The sequence below is a fragment of the Zonotrichia leucophrys genome, chromosome 9, assembly GCF_028769735.1.
Source record: "Zonotrichia leucophrys gambelii isolate GWCS_2022_RI chromosome 9, RI_Zleu_2.0, whole genome shotgun sequence".
In the NCBI taxonomy this organism is placed as follows: domain Eukaryota; kingdom Metazoa; phylum Chordata; class Aves; order Passeriformes; family Passerellidae; genus Zonotrichia; species Zonotrichia leucophrys.
Window position 1 is genome coordinate 22,861,296 of NC_088179.1, and position 21,124 is coordinate 22,882,419.

Here is a 21,124-nt window from a genome sequence, read left to right on the forward strand (position 1 = left end):
TGCCTCCAACTAAATTACTGCCTGTTTTTCTAAATCTAAAATGCCCATTTTGGGCCATTTGTATAGGAATGAAATCCAAAATTCAGTGCTGGCTGCTCCAGCACCAGCACCTGCTGAAGCAGTTGATGAGCTGCTCTGGTTTTGTTGCACCACTAAAAGGATTTTTTGTAATTTTGGACATTTGCAAATGTCAGGAGATCTCAGATGAGTAGGATGTAATTTTCACTGGATATATTAAGGATAATTTGTGTGAATAAAGCCAGTGAAAGATCTGCTCTGATGCTGCCTGAGTATGAAATGGGTTTTGGGCACATCTCCTTGAAGGCGGCCAGAGAGAAATGGGATTAAAAGGGACGAAGTTTGGGAATTCCCACAAGCCAAGATTAAACCATGCTGAGGGATTGATCTGAGGATCACAGAGATGGGGAAATTAAATCCTTCTTAATTGATGAGGATTCAGTTTCCTGACTGAACTATTTGTGCAGCCTTCACTGGATGGCTTCATTACACCTGAGTCAGCACAGAGATTATTCTGTATTATTTCTTTATTCAGAATTCCATTAATTTCCCCCCCCAATTCCACACTTGACACAGATCTGATTAAAATAAGGATTCCATGCTAACACCTAATAAAAAAATCCAGCAGATTTGCTAACCTGAAACTCCTTTCTGTTTGCACCAGGAGTCAACAAATCCAGATATTCCTTCCTGCTACTACAGCTCCAGCAATCCTTACCTGGTAGAGAACATTGATTATTCCGACACTGGAATTGTGGCCACCCTCAACCTGGATGACTCCAAGGTCAGGGCTAACGAGGCTTACACTGCCCCCATCAGCACCCTGCGCCTGGAGGTGAAATATCATCTCAACAACATGCTGCAGTTTAAGGTAAAGCCAGCCCAGAATCCCTCGAAGGTTTTATTTATGGAAATTCAAAGGGCTTTTTATGGCCAAATTTATATTTCACAGACAGAAGCAGCCTTGTGTAAATATGTCTCTCCTTCTAAGAAATTATTATTGCTCTTAGCTTGAATTTTTTTTGTCCTAAAATCCTAGCACTCAATTTTACAAAGAAATTACATGAATCAAAGGTATAATAGTAGTGTGTGCGTGTAATGTCAAACAGGAACTTTGAAACTGAAAGTGTTTTGTTAATATGCAGGTAAATTTATCTGTAAGTGCTCTCATGACTCTACAGTTTATTTTTACATCCACCATTGCACTTCTACTCTAAAATTGTCCATGCACTGTTTGACTGCAATTTATTGCCATGTGTTTAACAATATTGAGCTAAGTGGTCAGGCATCAAAAACTAACTTCTATCAGCTTTCAAAATACAGAAAAACTGTAAAAGAATCCTAAAAGTTGAGTGAAAGGAGAACTAGAAAATTATTTATCACCCGTGCAAAGTATATACACCTACGTACAAAGTATATACAACGAAGTATATACAGCTGTATTCTAAATAGAAGTATATACTTTAAATTCATGTAGATAATTAGATGAGCCTGATACAAAACAAATCTTTAAGGTTGATTGGTTGAGATTCTTTTGCCTCCCAACAAAATCCTGTGAAAGAAACGGTTCAAGACCATGCATTCGAAAGAAAATACTCATCACAGCAGGTGTTCAGAATCTGAATCTGATATAGATTTTGAAACAACTGGCTTGTTTAAAAAAACTGACTTTTCTTCACAGATCTATGATTACAACAACTCACGGTACGAGGTCCCTGTGCCCCTGAACCTGCCCAGCTCCCCCTTGAACTCGAGCCAGGAGCGGCTCTACGACGTCTCGGTGCAGATCAAACCCTTCGGGATCCAAGTGCGCCGCAGGAGCACGGGGACGGTCATGTAAGCCACTGCCACCCTTTTGTCCGGTTTTCAGCTGTTTGGAGGGCCTGGAAAGGCCCGGGGTGGCCTTGAAGCAGCCCGCGTTCCAAAGGATGAGAAGAGGCTTCAGTTCTTTTCTCGGTCTCTGTGTTTATTAATTGTTTATCTAAAAGATTTTCTCTCGGCCCGACAGAGCTCTGCTCAGCAGCCAGCCATGAGCACACTGTGCTGCCCTCCGGACAGTCACCTATCTTTATACCCAAAGTTACGTGTACAATATTTATCATTTTTCCCCAGTCCTTTCTATTCTTATTGCCCGGTGCACTTTTAGTAATGACCAATCAAAAGTGCCACCATCACCACAGAAGATGGAGGAGAAGAAGAAGAAGAAGAAGGACAGGACACGCCCCAATTCCTCCATCTTACTTCTCTAAACCCCCCTGTACAGAAATCCTAAACCCTGTGTTTCACCCTCTAATTAACTGATCCCTTCACCATTCACCCCGGTGAAACCCTCCTGTCCTCATACAGGTGTCGTCTCCTGTGTAGGATCAAAGTCCAGCCACCAGACACTTCTGGAACATTCCAGGACTCCCGAGCCCCCCAAGGGTGGTCTCGGTGACTCGGCACCTCAGTCCTGAGGTGCTGAGATCCCACACCCTTTGGGACTTCGTGCCACACGGTTTTGGTGGCCTTTCTCATGCCAAACCCTCTCTCTGTGCATGGGTTGGAGTGAAGAACACTGGCGGCCCTGAAGGCCGCTCCTTGTGCGCTCCCCGAGTTTCTGGGTGGCAAAAGGATTTTCTGCAGTTCCTAAAATATTCCTTAGGTGACCACAGCACTGCTCATTAGGGATTGGCCTGAGCACAGCTCATTAAGGATTGGCTGTTTGGGTCAGTTTGGGGAATAGTTAAGGAAAAAAAATAGAAGGAAGTGGTGTCCCAGCTAACTCGAGATGGGTTTTGGTAACAACACAACAGATGAGTCTGGCAGGAGCTTCATTTTTCCTTGATTAAGTCAGAGCTAGAACACAGAGAACAGTTAAGTGTGTTAGGTTTTTTTATTCAAAAATCTAATTTTATTTAATTTTTTTTAAGTACTCAAAACTTAATCGTGAATTGGGTTTCCTTTGCCAACCAGAATAATAATTCAACCTGCAATTGAAGCTCCTGGAATGATGAAATTCTCTGGCAGAGCCCACCAGGCTGCACTTTGATTTCTAACTGGAAAGATGCTGATTTATAATAAATGTGACCTGTGAATGCAGTTCCAGTGTGATCTGCACAGAAAGCTCAGTGAACTGTTAAAAGCACTTTGTTTACTATATTCCATGTGGCTCCAGTGCTTGGTCCAGGAGAAAAATAGGATTGCAGTGTACTGCAATGAATTTTCTCTCTAAATTGTCAAAATATGGCACAACATGCCGTGTACGATGCCTGTGTGCTATTCCTCTCTGGGAGACACAGATGATTTGGTGTCCCTAAACTCTTCAGCAATTCTTGCACACCCCCATTTCATGCCCTTTCAGGTTTTTTGATAACCCCAACAGTTTTAGCCCGCTTCTACTGAAGAGTGAGATCTCCAGAGAAAAAGAGTGGCTCAAAAGGAATTGTCTGCCAGAAACACGGCCCTGAGGATGCTCTATTCTAATTCTCCCTTTCCTCTTCCTACTTCAGCTGGAATTCAGCCCTGCCCACCTTCACCTTCAGCGACATGTTCATCCAGATTTCCACCCGCTTGGCATCCCAGTACATCTATGGCTTTGGGGAGCACGAGCACCCCAACTTCCGTCACAACATGAGCTGGCACACCTGGGGAATGTTCACCAGGGACCAGCCTCCAACTGTGAGTGGGCAAAGAAAAAAATGTGATTTCTGAACCAATGAGTGCAGAACTGTTCGGCATGACTTTAAAATCCAGTGGATGTCTGCTGGTGTTGAGCATTGGTTCTGAGTATATTTATCAGTTTACAATTTTAGATGGTGGCTCCATGGCGAATGTCTTCTGTAAACCCATTATTTGTGACCTGCAAGTACAATGTGAGGAGCTCAGGCCCTCAGTCAGATGTTGGAAGGTGACAGATGGCTTAGGAGTAGCAGCACGTTCCTCCTTTTTTTTATTCTCCTCTCCTCATTGTTTTGAAAATTAGACATGAGTCAGAACAATTCCTGTTGCTTGGGGATTAATTTAGTACTTGCACAGGTAAAGCAGAAATCTTATCTCTGTTTATTTGTCTTATTTCCTACAAGATAGCAAATTTCCAATTATCAGGGAATGGCCAATGAAATAGCAGCAGCTAATTGTATCTCTAACTTCCAGTTCAGGCTGGAACACATTTTGAGAAAATCAAATATAATGTCACCAGCACCTCCTGAGCACGCAGACACCTGGTTCTGTTTGCAAAGAAGGGAAAGGTTTGTCCTGGGGAAGCACCTTCTCATTAGTGAAATTTAAGTGCAGCAATACCTTTGTTTTCCTTCCTGCCTGAGCAGCCTAGACAAGCCTGACAAATTGTGAAGCTCCGAGTGACCTTTTGCAGGTCTGTTTTGTGGTTAGGGAGGGTTTAGGTGCATAAATTTAAGGTTTATTTGCTATGCTTGGCAATTGTCTCATCCTTGAGATGAAATTATTTAATAAATGAAATATATTACCAAATATTAATAAGCAAATGTTTGCAATGTTTTTCCAGTAAAATATATTTTATTTTATTTGCAGTACAAGTTGAATTCCTATGGTTTTCATCCATTTTATATGGGTCTTGAAGAAGATGGCAATGCCCACGGAGTTCTCTTGCTTAACAGCAATGCAATGGGTAAGAAAACCTCCATTTTATCTCATAAAATCATGGAGTGGTCTGGGTTGGAAGGGACATTAAAGCCCATCCTGTTCCACCCGCCTGCAGGGACACCTCCCACTGTCCCAAGCTGCTCCAGACCCTGTCCAAGCTGGTCTTGGGCACTTTTAGGGATCAAGGGACAGCCACAGCTGCTCTGGGCAACCTCAGGGCCTCAGCCCCCCTCACATGGAACAGTTTTTTCCCAATATCCCACCTAAGCCTCCTCTCTGCCAGTCTGAAGCCGTCCCCCTTGTCTGGTCCCTCCAGACCTGTCGAAGGAAGGGGACCAGGACACCAGATGATTCAACGAAGGTCCAGTCCGGTCCAGTTTATTGAAGAAAGCATCAAACACTTATACAGCAAATAATAAGCTTATGAATATTCTGTAAGCCAAGCAATCTATTGGTTAAACTCTTCCTCATTCCTTAGGGGTTACATCTCTCTTTTCTCATGTCTCTTGCACTATATGTAACCCTACTACAGCCAGGCCCAAGGACACGCTATCAACACAGGTGCAGGACTTGGAATTAGCCACGGTTTTGTACTTTTTCCAGTCTCTCTAGTCAGCTAAATTCCCAACACAGACCTGTGTAAATTGTCTCTCTCCATCCTCCTCCGCGTGCTCCATTTTTACAGTGAGTGTTTTGCACTGGTGGCAAATCCAGGCCTCCTTTTCTCCCTTCCCTCCCTCCACTTGCAGATGTGACCTTCCAGCCCACGCCTGCCCTGACCTACCGCACCATCGGAGGGATCCTCGACTTCTACATGGTGCTGGGCCCCACGCCCGAGCTCGTGGTTCAGGAGTACACCCAGGTAGGAGCCTGGCTGCTGCTGGGCCTCGCTGGGGCGGCTTGGTTTCTCTTCCCCTCCTCACCACGAGCATCCTTTCCTCTCTGCAGCTGATTGGGCGCCCGGTCATGCCACCCTACTGGTCCCTGGGATTCCAGCTGTGCCGCTACGGGTACGTCAACGACTCCGAGGTCTCCCAGCTCGTGGAGGAGATGAAGGCGGCTCGGATTCCCCATGTACGTTGGCAGCAAATAACTTTGGGAGCAAATAACAAATAATTTGAGCTTTTGGCTTCGTAGCCAAAAACTACGACTAAACTATTTAAACACTAAAGCAGTAACCCACCCAAAAACACCCCCGATGCGCTAGAGAAGAGCAGGTTTTGTGCCACGGACTCTGGGCTGTGTTAAAAGCTGCTTAATTTTCTTAGTTATTCACACCAAAGAACGACAGGAAGGAGCAGTGATTAAGAAAAACCAGCAGGGAGAAAAATGAAGAGCGTAATTGCATTGCCATAATGCTCTGTGTCAAGTCAGCTGTGATTTGGCCCAGGTTGTTGTCAGGGTAGTAGGAATAGCACCTAGTCCTAATAAAATTAGGCTATAAATTGAACGTGGATTCATTTTAAATATAATAATATCAATTATTCAATAGAGAACAGGTATTCCCATAGTTTCCTTATAGCTATGGAAATATAGGTGCAGTTTCTGTGTACATATGTATAGACAAATCAATTTTTTTCTCTATTTTGTCACCAGTTTCTCCCTTCAGTTTAGATGCAGCAGTGAAAAGTTTATTTTGGTTTGGACTCGCTCACAGATTGTGTAATATTCATTTAACAACTTCAGCCTGAAGTTATCACTGCTTCCAGTTTTACACATTGAAAGTTCCATATTTTACTTATTTTGGCCAATTTTCAGTATTTGGCAAAAAAGAGGAGAAAATAATTTAAAATTATTTGGTTTTCTTTTTAACTGCAGGATGTCCAATATGTAGATATTGACTACATGGAAAGGAACCTGGACTTCACCCTTTCCCCACGTTTTGCTGGATTACCGGATCTGGTCAACAGAATCAAAGCAGATGGAATGAGATTTATCATTATCCTGGTCAGTTTGGAATATCATTTTTAAATTCAAATACAGCATCCCAAAATGGAGAATATATTCAATGTGAGTTTTGAGCCTAAGGGTAAAAGTGTTTCTATTTGTAGGATCCAGCTATTTCTGCAAATGAAACCGATTATCCTGCCTTCACCAGAGGTGTGGAGCAAGATATCTTTGTACAATGGTCTGATACCAAAGAAATTTTATATTCCAAGGTACTGTCCAGGGATGAGTATTTAACTGTGTGTTGTTGGTGCTCAGCTTGTATTTAGTGTGGCTTGATTATTTAAAATATTCTTTGTCCCATTAGGTCTGGTCGTTTCTTCCCAATGTCCAAATCAATGAGTCACTGCCTCATGAAGACCAAGTAGAGGTAAATACTGACATGGTTTGGTTCTGGACTCAAATATAGACATTAATCAATTAAAATAGCAGCAACTGATAAATCTCATGGCAGGAATAAAGTGCAGAAACTGGTTTAGCCTTCCTAAAAGCCAAAAAAATTATAGAACAAGCAATTATTTTTTGTTGTGTTTTAACTTTTTTTTAATTCCAGAGCTTTAACTATGGAATACTTTCAGTCCCCTTACCCGTCTTGTTTTCCTTCTGTTTTTACAGAACTACGTATCCCATTGTGCTTTCCCAGACTTCTTCCGCAATGCCACAACGGAGTGGTACAAGAGGGAAATCGCGGAGGTTTACAACAATCCTGACCCCTCAAAAAGCCTCAAGTTTGATGGGCTGTGGACTGTAAGTGTGGAGATGCATCTGATTTCAGGATTGCTTTTCTCTGCCCGACACTGGTGGAGAGGGCCCCAGTTCCTGATTCCCAGTATCTGCACTGCTCTGGCCGAAGTATCCTGCGTTAAATTCCCACTAGGGAAATGTTGGACTTGATGATCTTGGAGGCTGTTCCCTTGAAACAAAGAATTGCTGAGTCACAGAACAGTCTGGGTTGGAAGAGACCTTAAAAATCTTCTATTCCCACTCCCTGCCATGGCAGGGACACCTCCCACTATCCCAGGCTGTTCCAGCCGCAATGTCCAACCTGGCCTTGGGCACTGCCAGGGCCTGCCCACCCTCACAGGGAACAATTCCTTCCCAAAACCCCATCTAATCTTGCCCTCCTTCAGCTCAAAACCATCCCCCTTTTTCTGTCACTCCATGCCCTCATGGAAAGTCCTTTTCCTGCCTTTTTATGCAAGCTCCTTTATGGAACGTGGGATTTCCAACTGAGGCTCCTGAGGAACCCTGCAACACTGCTTGTGTGTAATTCAGAATTTATGGAGTTCTGTAGCAAACTAAGGGGTTTTACTCTGTTTTTAGGACATGAATGAGCCAGCAGCTTTTATGAATGGCGCCATGGGTGGCTGTAGGGACAACCTCCTGAATTATCCCCCCTACATGCCTCGTAAGTCTGAATCCTCCTTACAAGAGTTTTAGGTTTTTCTGGTTCCCACATAAATTCTTATCTGGTATATGGGGCAAAAAAGCTGAAATAAAGATGGATTTATAAACCCACAGATCCTCACGGAACGTGGCCCTTTATTCCTGAGAATATGGGCACACTGCAAGCCCAGACATTTCAGCAGGAGCTGTGCAGCACTTTGTAAAAAAAAAGTTCTTTCCAGCTCCTCGCTGCATATGGATTTTGGTCCCTATTTTGTGTCTAAGTGCTTTGCTTGAGGCATGCCAGAGAATTGAGCTCTCTGTTTTTGCACTTTTCTCAGATGAATAATGCAATTAATTAAATATTTAGAAAATATCCATGTGTCTCCTCTCATTACCATTTATGTGAGCAGTCAAATGCTTGAAATGCTTCGCTTTCTTAGCTCGGCTTTCCTGAAGTACTGGTGTAAAGTAGTACTAATTAGGATTATTTATTAATGGTTTATTAGCATATTCTCACTGCTTACTGTTGTATTCAGGTTTCATGAGTGGTTTCTCATGAATTTCCAGGAAATTAATATTCACATAGACAGATCATACCCCCACCACATCCATTTTTCTGTTTATGTGATTAGTGTGACAGCGTTCAAAAAGACTTGAAATATTTTCTGATATACTCTGTTTATTCTTTGAGCCTCTGTAGTAAGAGCATCTGTAACTGAACCATTAAAACATTCACAGGCTCAGATACCTGCATAGGAATACTGGAAATATTCCATTTTGGAAATGCTGTTTTTATAATTATAAATAAATAAGTGTCAGGCTCAGATACCTGCATAGGAATATTGTAAATATTCCATTTTTGAAAATGCTATTTTTATAATTATTAATAAATGACAGTATAAAGAGACAGAATGCCTAACAGATTATGAAAATTAAGAAAAAGTAATTCAAATGATTACAACATGATTATTAATAATAATAAATACATTTCTTCCCTCTCCACAAGAATTGGGCTATAGGGATGTAGGATTAATCCACAAAACTCCATGCATGGAAGGTCTGCACTACCTCCCAGACGGGACCCCAGCCAGACACTTCGACGTCCACAGCCTTTATGGATGGTCCCAAGCCAGACCCAGCCTGGTGTAAGTGCTTTGCATGTTCCGTGCTGCCTTCAGGATATGTTCTGATGCCTCAAGGAGTGGGAACAGAGACTAGATGGAGTTAGGAGAAATAAAAGTGGATATTTATTGAAGTGCCTTCAAAGGCCACAGCCATGGCTCTGCCTGGATGGTTCCAAGATGGGAGCAAAAGAGGGTTTGGTCACAAGATCTCGTATTTTCATAAATTTCAGTCCATTTGCATATAGGAGTTAACTATCCAATTAATAGCTTCAAATTATGAAGTTTCATCCTCCTTGCTTGCCTGCCCTTCTCTTCTCACTTGTTCATGCTTTGGGCCTGCAGTTTGAACAGCTCCAGTTGCTGTTGGGAGCTGAATTTCCCTTTCTTATTCCTGTTATCCCAAAGTCACTCAGTGATGAGCTCAGCCTGGGGCAGGTCCCTCTTGGCTCTGTCAGAAAAGAGGAAACTCCAGAAGTTCCTCACCAGAGCCACCCCTGCCAAGACCTTGTTGTGCCCACCCAGTGGAGCAGACAAGAATTTGATAGGAAAAGGAATATCACCATCGTTCCTGTGTTTTAAATATGAACGGTTTTCCTCTGTTTCGTGAGGCACTGCAACAGAAATCACTCCAGTAAATCTCACAGCTCACACAGATACTCTCACACTGGAAATTTATAGCAAATGTTATCTACAAAATATATACATATATATACATGTATTTCAGTCCCAAATTTATGTTTTGGCAGTAACTGAAGGGGTACTTGTGAAACTGAAGAAATGCAATAATTTATTTTGATACTAAACCACCCAAACAGAAAGATTATTTGCACACAAAGCTCACAAAAGACTGTAACTGAGAAGTGAACATCAGTATTTTATGTAACCTGGTGTCATTTCAGTCCTCCATCCATTAGACACAGGAACTTTGGGATATTGCCTCGATGCTGTTCTTTTGTAATGAGGTTTTTGCATAGCCAGAGTCCCTATTAGCGAATACGGGAACTGTTTGGAGGTAAATGCAGCCTTTGTGACCTGAATAATTATTTTTCATGGATAGAGCTATGGAGCTGCAGGGCTGAGGCTCCAGGCACTGAACACTCAGGTCCTGCTCATCCCTGAGCAGTTCTACACGTGACATTTGCTGTCTTCACTTCTGGAATTTTAGCTGCCACCTCCAAAACGTTATTGACACAAGGAAAGCAAGCAGAGAATTAAAGTGTTGGACAATATGTTATAAAGGAATAAAGGATCCCAGGAAAGCTACTGTTTGTTGTGGAGGAAATAATTGTGGCGCATTAGTCTGGTTTAATTGCTGCAGTAATTTAAGTGACTTGTGCATCTTTGCTGTAATTATGGTGTCACTAAAGCTGCAAATCCTATAGAAAAATAAGCAAATAGTGCGTTATTGAAGCAGCAGTTTAGGCAATTATGGGACTCTCGTTGGAGACCAGTGGGACCTAATCAGGATGATTTTCTGACTAATATTCATATTGATATCCTGTCACCTTGGCCTTTAAGAAGGGACTAAAAATCCCTGTCCCCTTTTTTTCTTTTATTTCAGCAGCTTTTAATCAACTAAACTTATCCTGAGAAGTCCAATATTCCTGCTACCTCTGTTTTCACTCTTGTGAACCCTTTGGTTTGATTTCTGCTAAATTATTCCCGACTGTTGCTTCAAGTTTTTGTGTACTTTAAGAAAGGACTGACGTTCCCTCGCACATGTCGTGGAGCGCTTAGGAAAGTTTTGCCACATTCAAATTTTCCCACAGAGGAGTTAGCCTGAGCTGGAAAACTCCTTTTTAATCCCTCACGTTTCCCAGTTCTCTTTGCAGCTGAGGTTGGGCCAGCTTTGCTGGGATTGTGTCTGGATCGTGCAGAATTGCCACAAAAAGCACGAAAGGGGGGATGTTTATGATGCAGCCCTTCACTAGGACAACACAAACCCAGATATTTCCTGTCAGAGGCTCTCCTGCAGCAAGCTCTGGTGCAGTGTCCCTCCTGTCAGCTGTTTCTGTGCTGTTCCCAACGCAGGGCTCTGCAAGCGGCCACGCAGGAGCGCGGGATCATCATCAGCCGCTCCACGTTCCCCAGCAGCGGCCGATGGGTGGGACACTGGCTGGGGGACAACACGGCAGCCTGGGACCAGCTGCACAAATCCATTATTGGTACGTGCCAGGGAGAGGGGCTGCGTGCCTGGGAGCACCCAGTCATGGAATGGTTTGGGTTGGGAGGGACCTCAGAGCCCTAAATCCAGTTCTGGCAGGGACACCGTGCACACGTCAGGCTCCTCCAAGCATTATCCAACCTGGCTTTGCTTCTCCTTCACCTCCTTGGTTTTTGATACTCCTGTGATTTTTAGCTGAAAAAAATTGTTCAGCAACCAGAATTTGTGGTCAATTCCTTCTTCATTCTTTCTTCTTACTTCCTTCTGTACCAGGTGCTGGGAACTCCTTGAATTCCTTTGGGATCAGGCCCTTCCATGCCCTTGTCCTGCCACTCATTTTTTGTTCTTTGCTCCTGTCCCCCCACATCCCATCTCCTTCAGTAGCAGGAAAACACAACACATTAGAGAAATTGTGGGGCTTGGAGTTGGTTTTTTCTCTTCTGAATCAGTAGTGTAATAAACACTGTCTATGTAACCATAAAGTAAAAAAAAACCCAGCGAGTAACTCCAATTTATTTCTCTTTTCAGGCATGATGGAGTTCAGTCTCTTTGGAATATCTTATGTAAGCTAATGAGTTATTAACTTCTATTTAATTACCGTGATGCTGTACATGATAATACAGTTTTCCATTTGGGTTATTCTGAATATTTCAGACGGGAGCTGATATCTGTGGCTTCTTCAAAGACTCGCAGTATGAGCTGTGTGTCCGCTGGATGCAGCTGGGTGCCTTTTACCCATTTTCCAGGAATCACAACGAGAAAGGAACACGGGTGAGTTGCAATTTTTAAATAGTCCATAGCAGCTGGGCCTCTGCAACACACAAGCAAAACCAGACAGAAGAATGCACAACTGCCCTGGCTCAGAAAAAAAAAAATACATTCCAAGTCAAATGGAGAAAAACACAACACTTTTGGCACTTTATCAAATGAAAATTGTCATTATTTCTATGCTGGCTGTGCTGTGAGCCTCCCCATCACCTGGGAGGTTTTGTACCCACAGAGGGGCTGCTCTGGGATTTGGGCACTTGAAGGAAGCCCCTTCTAAAAACTTTGCTTTCACTGAATCTGAACTCTGCATATTTTCCCCTCTGTGCCATTTGGATTTCAAGGAGCTACAGCAGGGCTAAAATGGAGATTTTATGGCAACTGACCTCGGTGCTCTCAGCCCTAATTGCCCATAATTATAGAAGAAATGAGAAAATGGGGCAGTGTAATAAGATGCTGGAGTGAGACTCAGGAATTTGTGTGCTCTGCCTGTTTGCCACCATCAGATATTGTATTTCTGCTGAAAGGAAAGGGAAATAATTGCCTAAATGTAGGCTAAGGAGTGGAGTGGAGAAAGCTGTAAAACAAGATAACTGGGAGAATGAAAAAAAGGGAAACAGCACTTGTGTTGCAGGGAAAGCTTCAGGTCCAGCAGAGTGGAGCAAATTTTGATGGCAAATATCTAATGGATTAAAGTCTCCTTTTCAAAGGCAGCTGCTTTATCTCACAGCACACACCTTCCACGGGCCCTGAAAGCCTCAAAATGCAGATTCAGGGTTATCGTGGTGCTTCCAGCCCTGCCCAATTTGCCAAGGTATTGTTCCTACATTTAATAAAGACTTGAGGCTCTCCTGACACCAGTCCTTGGTGCCTGGGGCTGATGGGTGATGTGCCCTGGGACGTGTCACACCTTGGGGACACTTTGCATTAAACATTTTTACTGTTTCCCCTGGGTTTTTATCAGCCTTCCTCTTTCTAGTTCCCCTCCTGGGGCTGACAGTGACAGCCACAGTTTTCACTTGCTCCTGAGGTGAAGAATAAATAAATGAAGATGCTCTGCTTCAGAGAGGAAATTCCCTCGGTTTGTTTTGCTGTGTGGATTTGCTTTTTTTAGCTTTCTCACGCAGTCCAACCCAGCTTCTCTAACAACACTCTCTTTCAGAGGCAAGATCCTGCTTCCTGGGATGCAGCTTTTGAAGACATGTCCAGGAATGTGCTGAACATAAGATACACCCTGTTACCTTACCTCTACACCTTGCTGCACGACGCCCACGCCGACGGCAGCACCGTGGTCCGCCCCGTTCTCCACGAGTAAGTGCAATTCCCCTGCTCTCCTCACCAAGAATTCCCATTAAAACCCCTCCAGCTGTGACCCCTAACAACAGAGTTGTCTCTTTGTTACAGCATTCCCCCTTCAGTCCAAAATACCAAGTCTTGGCTGGGAAAAGCAGAGTTTTTTTGCATGTAGCGATTTGCTTTTTACAAAGAAGCTCAGTGGCTCAAATTAAAAAGTCTGTCCCAGTCTGTCCAAGATTTTATTACTGTAAATAATAAGTGCAAGACTTTGAGAATTTTGTTGTCCAAATGTCACTGAAAGCCAAAGTCAAATGAAATGTCCAAATGCCATCAAAGCTAAGCAGAAAATTACATTTCTCTGAGTGATCACAATTCATCAGGATCCTTGTGCAGCCATTAACTGATCTCTGAATTAACAGCAATAATGAGGAAACAGATCCTAGAAAGAGTAGGTGAAATTAGTGACAAAGAAGGGCGTTCAAGGAGGAGCTCTCTGGGAAAGCTCAGCTCTGGCTTCTCCTCGTGGCAGGTTTGTGGGAGACAGGAACACGTGGGACATCGACGAGCAGTTCCTCTGGGGTCCTGCCCTGCTCATCAGCCCTGTGATGAGAGAGGTGAGCTTTTAAACTGATTTATTACTGAAAGGCAGTTTAAATAAGCTTCACTCTTTTTGATCTGAGGTGCCTAAAATTTGTGTGTTTAACTGCAGAATGATCGGAGTGTGGTGGCTTACTTCCCCGATGCCCGCTGGTATGATTACCACACAGTAAGTCATCCTAAAAAATTGTATTTTAAAACTTGGATTTTCTGTCTTTTCACAGTGCTGAGCGTGGCAGGGAGGTGGGAACACCCTGCCTAATTTGCATTTAATATAAGTTCTTAGAAATATAAAAAGAAATAATAAAAATCCTCGATTCCTTCATAATAATGTATAATAACATGACCAGAGTTATGAGAAATGAAAAGGCAAAGTTAATACCTTTAATTTAGAATTCTTTTCACTTTTTGTAACCCTCAAATGATACACAGAAGGCTTTTGTAATGGAATTCTCTAACGAAGAAAGAAAAAAATAGATTTAGCTGCATAATTTTTCCTGGAAAATAATAAAAGATTTGGAGATAGGAAGAGCAGGATCAAAACTCCCTTTGTTAATCACAGGTTTGCGTTTCACCTGCTTGGCCCCTTTGGTTCAGCTGCCATCACCCATGGTCAGGGCTGGCTTTTATAGACCCCAAATTTCAGGGTTTCTTTTATTAATAGTTGCTCCTGCAGTAACAACTCCTAATTAACCTGTCTAGAGAAATATTACATTTTATTCTGAAGGAAAACTCTGTAAAAATTCCTATTTTTCTGTCCACAGGACTCAGATACTGGCTTTAGGAAACAATTCCAAAATCTGTCGGCTCCTTTGGATCACATCAACCTGCACATCCGAGGTGGATACATCCTGCCTTGGCAATTACCTGCTAGAACAACTGCTTTCAGGTAGGAACAAGTGAAACTTTTGAATTTTGTCTTTTTGCGGGTTTTTGGTTTTTTGTTGGTTTGTTTACTGGTTTTGTTTCTTTTTTCCTAATGGTCTTTAGTAGTATGGGATGGGAAGATGGCTGTGGGAGGCCAGTTGGGTGGTACATGACTTTTCTGGAAAGGAATTTCCATTTGGGGAATACGGAATGTGACCAGCTGAGGGAACTGAGAGGGAATTGTGTTTTCACAGCCGGCTGAACGCGATGGGACTCACGGTGGCCCTGGACGATGCCCAGTCTGCAGCAGGACACCTTTACTGGGACGATGGCGTTCGCATTGGTACGGCCAGCCCTTCCTCCCTCCATCAAACCCTTTTATGGCTGGGTACCGCCAAGGGAGGCTCCATCCCTGGGGACACTCAAAGCCCCAGTTCAAGCAGACAACACCAAACCCAAGGATGTGAACTGGGGAGAGAGGGAGCAAACTCTGGGGTGGAAGGGATGGACTTGGCCAAGGCCATTTCGGGGGGACAGATCTGAGCTCACCTTCAGAGGCAAAACTGAAGTGAAACCTGCAGACCAACGTTACAGAAATGTGATCCTTCCTGATTGAAGCCACACCACACTGTGATTTGTCCGGTTTATCTCGGCTGTTTGAGGGGCCTGGAAAGGCCCGGAGTGGCCTTGGGGCAGCCCGCGTATCGAAGGACGAGAAGAGGCTTCAGTTCTTCTTTCGGTTTTTATGTTTATTAATTGTTTATCTAAAAGATTTTCTTTCAGCCGAACAGAGCTCTGCTCAGCAGTCAGCCATGAGCACACTGTGCTCCTCCGGCAGTCACCTATCTTTATACCCATTGTTACGTGTACAATATTTATCATTTTTCCCCAATACCATTTATTCTCATTGCTGGGTGCACTTCTCAGTAATAACAATCCAAAGTGCCACCATGGCCAAAGAAGATGGAGGAGAAGAGGAAGAAGAAGAAGGACAGGACACGCCCCAATTCCTCCATCTTACTTCTCTAAACCCCCCTGTACAGAAATCCTAAACCCTGTGTCTCACCCTCTAATTAACCAATCCCTTCACCATTCACCCCGGTGAAACCCTCCTGTCCTCATACAGGTGTCGTCTCCTGTGTAGGACCAAAGTCCAGCCACCAGACACTTCTGGCAACATTCCAGGACTCCCGAGCCCCCCAAGGGTGGTCTCGGTGGCTCGGCACCTCAGGACTGAGATCCTGAGATCCGACAGTGATTTATTAATTAATGTGCTGTATAAATGAACTCATACCCTGGGCCTGGGGAAAGGCAGGTAACAAAGATTCCTCCTCAAACCTGTGAGAACCATAAAGTGCACAACTTCTCTCTATTTACATATAAATACATCCCTTGTATTTGTAAGCTGTCAGTGGACAGAAATTTTGATAATGTGTTAAATAAGGTGGCCAGCAAAAGACATTTTATTCAATTTCTTTCATTCTTTCTTTTTGACAGATGCCTATGAAGATGGTGTTTACCTGCTGACATCATTTACTGCTAAGCAGGTAATCACATTAGCTCATATTTATTTAATAGTCACTTCAGGTGATTTTTTTTTTATATTTTTAACTATGGGTATTTTAACTTGGGTCTTCCTAATGTCTGCGTATCCCAACCTTATACTAAATTGTGCTCACAGATGATTAGGCTACAAGAAATGTGATTAAATTCTGTTAAGAATGAATTTAGGGGGGAATCTGAAGAGTATTGTTAAGCACAATTGTCAGATTTCATTTCCATAACCAGTGGAATATCTGGAAATAAATTAGGCTCTAATTACAGGGACTTTTGGCTTAAAAGAAAAGCTCTTTCTATTGTAGAAGAAAACACACTTTCTTATTTCATTATTTTCCAGTGTGCCACAATGTCTTCTAATTTTATCCACACTGTTCTTTCTTCTCATCTAATTCTGTCTTTGTCAAATAAAAGGGTGTTAATTGCTGAGGAAAGGAGTTTGTTTTGCTAACACTCAATATTTGCAGTTGTAAGGAGATTATAAAATAAAAGCACCTTTCCCTGCTCTTACAAAAACCTCCTAAGGAAAAGCCTAATTAAAGAGGTCTTGAATCAACCAACAGTGAGAAACACTCTGAGCACCAAATACATGGGATTATGTCACAGCACTTTTGGGTGCGTCCTAAAGAAATCCAAAATCTGCTTAAAATGAAGGAGGGGGGGCTGTGGGTGCTGAGGGAGGGGATGGGGAGGCAGGAGCTGTTCTGGGAGGGAAAAAGCAGCAGGAGGAGAGGCTGGAGCAGCTCTCAGAGCCCCTGGAAGGTGACACAGGGCAGGGAAGGAGGGCTCTGTCCTGCAGCTCTTGCTGCCCAGCCAAGGGCTGAGAATTTCTTGTTCTTCACTCCTCGAATCAATCAGCTGAGTGGCAATTAAAGCACAGCAGAGCCCAGGATTTGGCCAGGCTAACAGAGTGGAGAAAAGCTTTCAGCATCTGAAAAATAAATAACAACACACAGGGATTAGGGAATAAAAATTGAGAAAAAACCAAACCTGGGGCGAGGACAGCAAATGGAAAGCTGAAGTGGACTGATATTACAGCGACCTTAGACGGTCACTGTGGTGAGAGAAGGACGAGAATCTTGTTTCTTGATCAGAAGGTTGATTTATTTATATAGGATATATAATACATTATAACTATACTAAAAAGAATAAGAAGAGAAGTTGCAGAGAGCAGCTATGCTAAGAATAGAATAGAAAGAATGAATAACAAAGTTCTTTGCCCAGGGAATCTGTCCCTGAGCTGCTCCTGTGATTGGCCTTTAATGGTACACAAGGAAGATGAGCCAATCACAGGGACACCTGCTACATTTCACAGCAGCTGATAACAATTGTTTACATTCTTCCTCTGGGGCCCTTTGCTTCTCAGAAGAAGGACAAATCCCAAAGAAAGGATTTCTATGAAGAAATGTCTGCGACAGACTTCACAGAATTAGAAGGTTTGGGGTGGGAGGGACACCAAAATCCTCTCATTCCATGGCAGGGGCACCTTCCACTGTCCCAGCTGCTCTGGATTTGTCCCAGCCTTATCCCAATCTCTGATATTTGCCTTTTCCTTCCAGAACACTCTGGAGATCACAGTTACACACCAGAACTACACGGACCCCAACAACCTCATGTTCACGGAGGTCAGGGTGCTGGGGGTGCCCAGGAACGTCACTGGGGTGACGGTGACACAGCACGGGGCAGCAATGCCATCCAACCACCAGCACGGCTACAGCAGCAACCAGGTGAGGGTTCAAAACCTGCATTTGTGCTCTCAAACCTCCGCAGATTTAAAATATGTAAAATATTTTTACTTACCATATTTTAAAAAAATATATTTATTTAGCATATTAAATTTTTTATTAGCCTTTAAAAATATTTATATATTTACCAAATTTAAAATACTTTACTTACCATATTTAAAACATATATATTTAGCATATTTAAAATGTTTATAATAGCCTATTTAAAATATTTATATATTTACCAAATTAAAAATATTTTTACTTACCATATTTCAAACATATATATTTAGCATATTTAAAATGTTTATAATAACCTATTTAAAATATTTATGCTATTTAACCAATTTATATAAAATACTTTCCTTACCATATTTCAAACATATATATTTAGCATATTTAAAATGTTTATAATAACCTAATTAAAATATTTATATATTTACTATATTAAAAATATTTTACTTACCATATTTTAAATATCTGTATATTTAGCACATTTAAAATATTTATATATTTAACGTATTTAAAATATTTATATATTTCCATATTTAAAATACTTTGCTTACCATATTTAAAAATATTTACATATTATTTTATATATTTAAAATATTTATATATTTACTATATTAAAAATATTTTACTTGCCATATTTTAAATATCTGTATATTTAGCACATTTAAAATATTTATATATTTAACGTATTTAAAATATTTATATATTTGCCATATTTAAAATATCTTGCTTACCATATTTAAAATATTTATATATTTATCATATTTAAAACATTTATATACTTACCAAATTAAAAATATTTTACTTGCTATATTTTAAATATATTTATTTAGCACATTTAAAATATTTATATATTTAATGTATTTGAAATATTTATATATTTGCCATATTTAAAATATCTTGCTTACCATATTTAAAATATTTATATATTTACCAAATTAAAAATATTTATATATTTATCATATTTAAAACATTTATATATTTACCAAATTAAAAATATTTTACTTACTATATTTTAAATATATCTATTTAGCATATTTAAAAATTTTATATTGGCCTATTTAAAATATTTATATATCTACCATATTTTAAAAAAATTTACTTACCATATTTAAAATATTTATATATTTACCAAATTAAAAATATTTATATATTTACCATTTAAAAAATATTTCTATATTTACCAAATTAAAAATATTTTTACTTACCATATTTTAAAAATATATATTTATCATATTAAAATTTTTATATTAGCCTATTTTGAATATTTATATATTTACCATTTAAAAATAGCTTTATTTACCATATTTAAAAATATAAAAATTTTAATATGATAAATATATATTAGCCTATTTTAAATATTTATAAGTTTACCACATTTAATATATCTTATTGCCATATTTGTATATTTACCATATCTGAAATATTTACTGTATTTAAATATTTGTATGTTTACCATATTTTAAATATCCATCTATTTAGCATATTTGGAATTTTTACAATACATATTTTAAATATGCTAATATATTTAAAAATGCACATATTTACCATATTTAAAATACACATTTATTTACCATATTTAAAATAAACCGTATTTCAGAAAGAGGCACGAGCTGCCATCAGGTAATGGCACTTTAATACCATTTAATGCCATTTTTGGCAATGGATTTTGTTCCCTAACCTGCTCTGAGATTCTGCTGTTGACTTTTTGATGGAAAAAAAATTCATATGCACTGTTGAATTGCAATGTATCCCAAGGAATTTTTTAAAAAATTCCTTTATTTTTAAAACAAAAGGAACCTCAGCTCTAAAAGAGCCCGTGGGTGAAGGAAGGGATCAGAGAGTCAAGGTCAGACTCCCAAATCTGTGCTGGTTGAAGTCTGTTTGCAGTGATATATAAATAAATGTAAATAAAAAAAGGGAAATAAATTCAGTTTAAAATGAGAATCCAGTTTCTCCCTGGAACACAGAAAACACCGTGGATCTTCAGGGCTCAGTTACTAAATGTGCATTTTGTGTGTTTTATTCCCAGGTCCTGAAAATCACCAATCTCCAGCTGAAACTGGGCCAGAGCTACACCGTGCAGTGGAGCTTGGAAGGACAATAAAAGCGGCCACACCTCTGCATTTTCCCGTATTTTTAAAACCACTTTTCAATTTCCAAAGTGCTTTTTTGTCACCCTGGAATGCTTTTTCCCTTCCCAACGCAGCAGCACAGTCAGTTCACAGCCAGGTGTGAGCAGAGCCACTTTAGGATAAAGTTCATCTTTCAGAGTGAGAACTGAAGGGAAAAACTCTGTTTTTTAGAGTAGAATTCCTGTCTGACTTCATATCTGATTAATTTTGTAAAAAAAAAAAAAAGAGATGCAGTTGATGTTACCAAAGTGGATTTGAAGCTGTAATTTTGCCTATATTTAACTTCCACCCTAATTTTAATTATACCCATGCAGGTCATTATTATGGAGAATTTAAGGCCAGATAAAGTAGAAGCAAATGTTTTGAGATGACTGATTTAGCATGAAATAATGTTTCAAGATGTTGGTCCATAAAATATTCAGATACTTGAAGGAATAATTTGAAGTTGAGGGGTTGTATGACTTCAGATTTGTGCTCCCTGTGTTTCAACTTGAAGTTGTAAAAATAAAGCTGAAATTTTAAGGTTAATTAATGAATGTTGGTCTCTGTTTATTTCACTCAATGAAATGTTGTTGTTGTGTGTTTACCATAATAATAATTCACATTAAAGCCTCTTTTTATCCCAAGAGTGCAGCATATGAACTAAAGAGACTGGGAAAACATATTTACAATTAAATTTGATGGAAAGAAATGCTTTAGGAGGTAGTGGCAATCTCCAGTGACTGAGCTTTACATTCATTTCAAGGATTGTTCTTTGCTTTAAAATTCTGGGGTACAAAACTCAATAACCAGCATCTCATAGGTGGATTAATGCAATTACAGGGGGTGAAATTATTGAAATTTCATGATGATAATGATCTGGCAAAGAAAATGCTCATTTAGGAGTAATTTTATCCTTTATATTTTGACAAATAGAACTTGCCCGTT

At 40.5% G+C, this 21,124-nt stretch overlaps 1 protein-coding gene across 1 annotated transcript in view; it reads left to right on the forward strand.

Annotated features, from left to right (window-relative positions):
• The window catches only part of SI (sucrase-isomaltase), a 47,247-nt gene extending 26,522 nt beyond the window's left edge, over positions 1-20,725 (forward strand). Inside the window, exons 26-48 of the mRNA XM_064720715.1 lie at positions 683-889; positions 1,700-1,854; positions 3,510-3,678; positions 4,549-4,645; positions 5,370-5,482; positions 5,569-5,694; positions 6,439-6,567; positions 6,672-6,779; positions 6,875-6,937; positions 7,183-7,314; positions 7,891-7,975; positions 8,963-9,101; positions 11,112-11,245; positions 11,773-11,807; positions 11,899-12,015; positions 13,172-13,320; positions 13,835-13,919; positions 14,015-14,071; positions 14,667-14,791; positions 15,024-15,112; positions 16,267-16,316; positions 17,886-18,053; positions 20,095-20,725. Coding sequence (XP_064576785.1) covers positions 683-889; positions 1,700-1,854; positions 3,510-3,678; positions 4,549-4,645; positions 5,370-5,482; positions 5,569-5,694; positions 6,439-6,567; positions 6,672-6,779; positions 6,875-6,937; positions 7,183-7,314; positions 7,891-7,975; positions 8,963-9,101; positions 11,112-11,245; positions 11,773-11,807; positions 11,899-12,015; positions 13,172-13,320; positions 13,835-13,919; positions 14,015-14,071; positions 14,667-14,791; positions 15,024-15,112; positions 16,267-16,316; positions 17,886-18,053; positions 20,095-20,169 — 2,607 coding nt within the window. The 3' untranslated portion in view covers positions 20,170-20,725. The remainder of the gene's footprint in view (positions 1-682; positions 890-1,699; positions 1,855-3,509; positions 3,679-4,548; positions 4,646-5,369; positions 5,483-5,568; positions 5,695-6,438; positions 6,568-6,671; positions 6,780-6,874; positions 6,938-7,182; positions 7,315-7,890; positions 7,976-8,962; positions 9,102-11,111; positions 11,246-11,772; positions 11,808-11,898; positions 12,016-13,171; positions 13,321-13,834; positions 13,920-14,014; positions 14,072-14,666; positions 14,792-15,023; positions 15,113-16,266; positions 16,317-17,885; positions 18,054-20,094) is intronic.
• Positions 20,726-21,124: the final 399 nt, after the last annotated feature.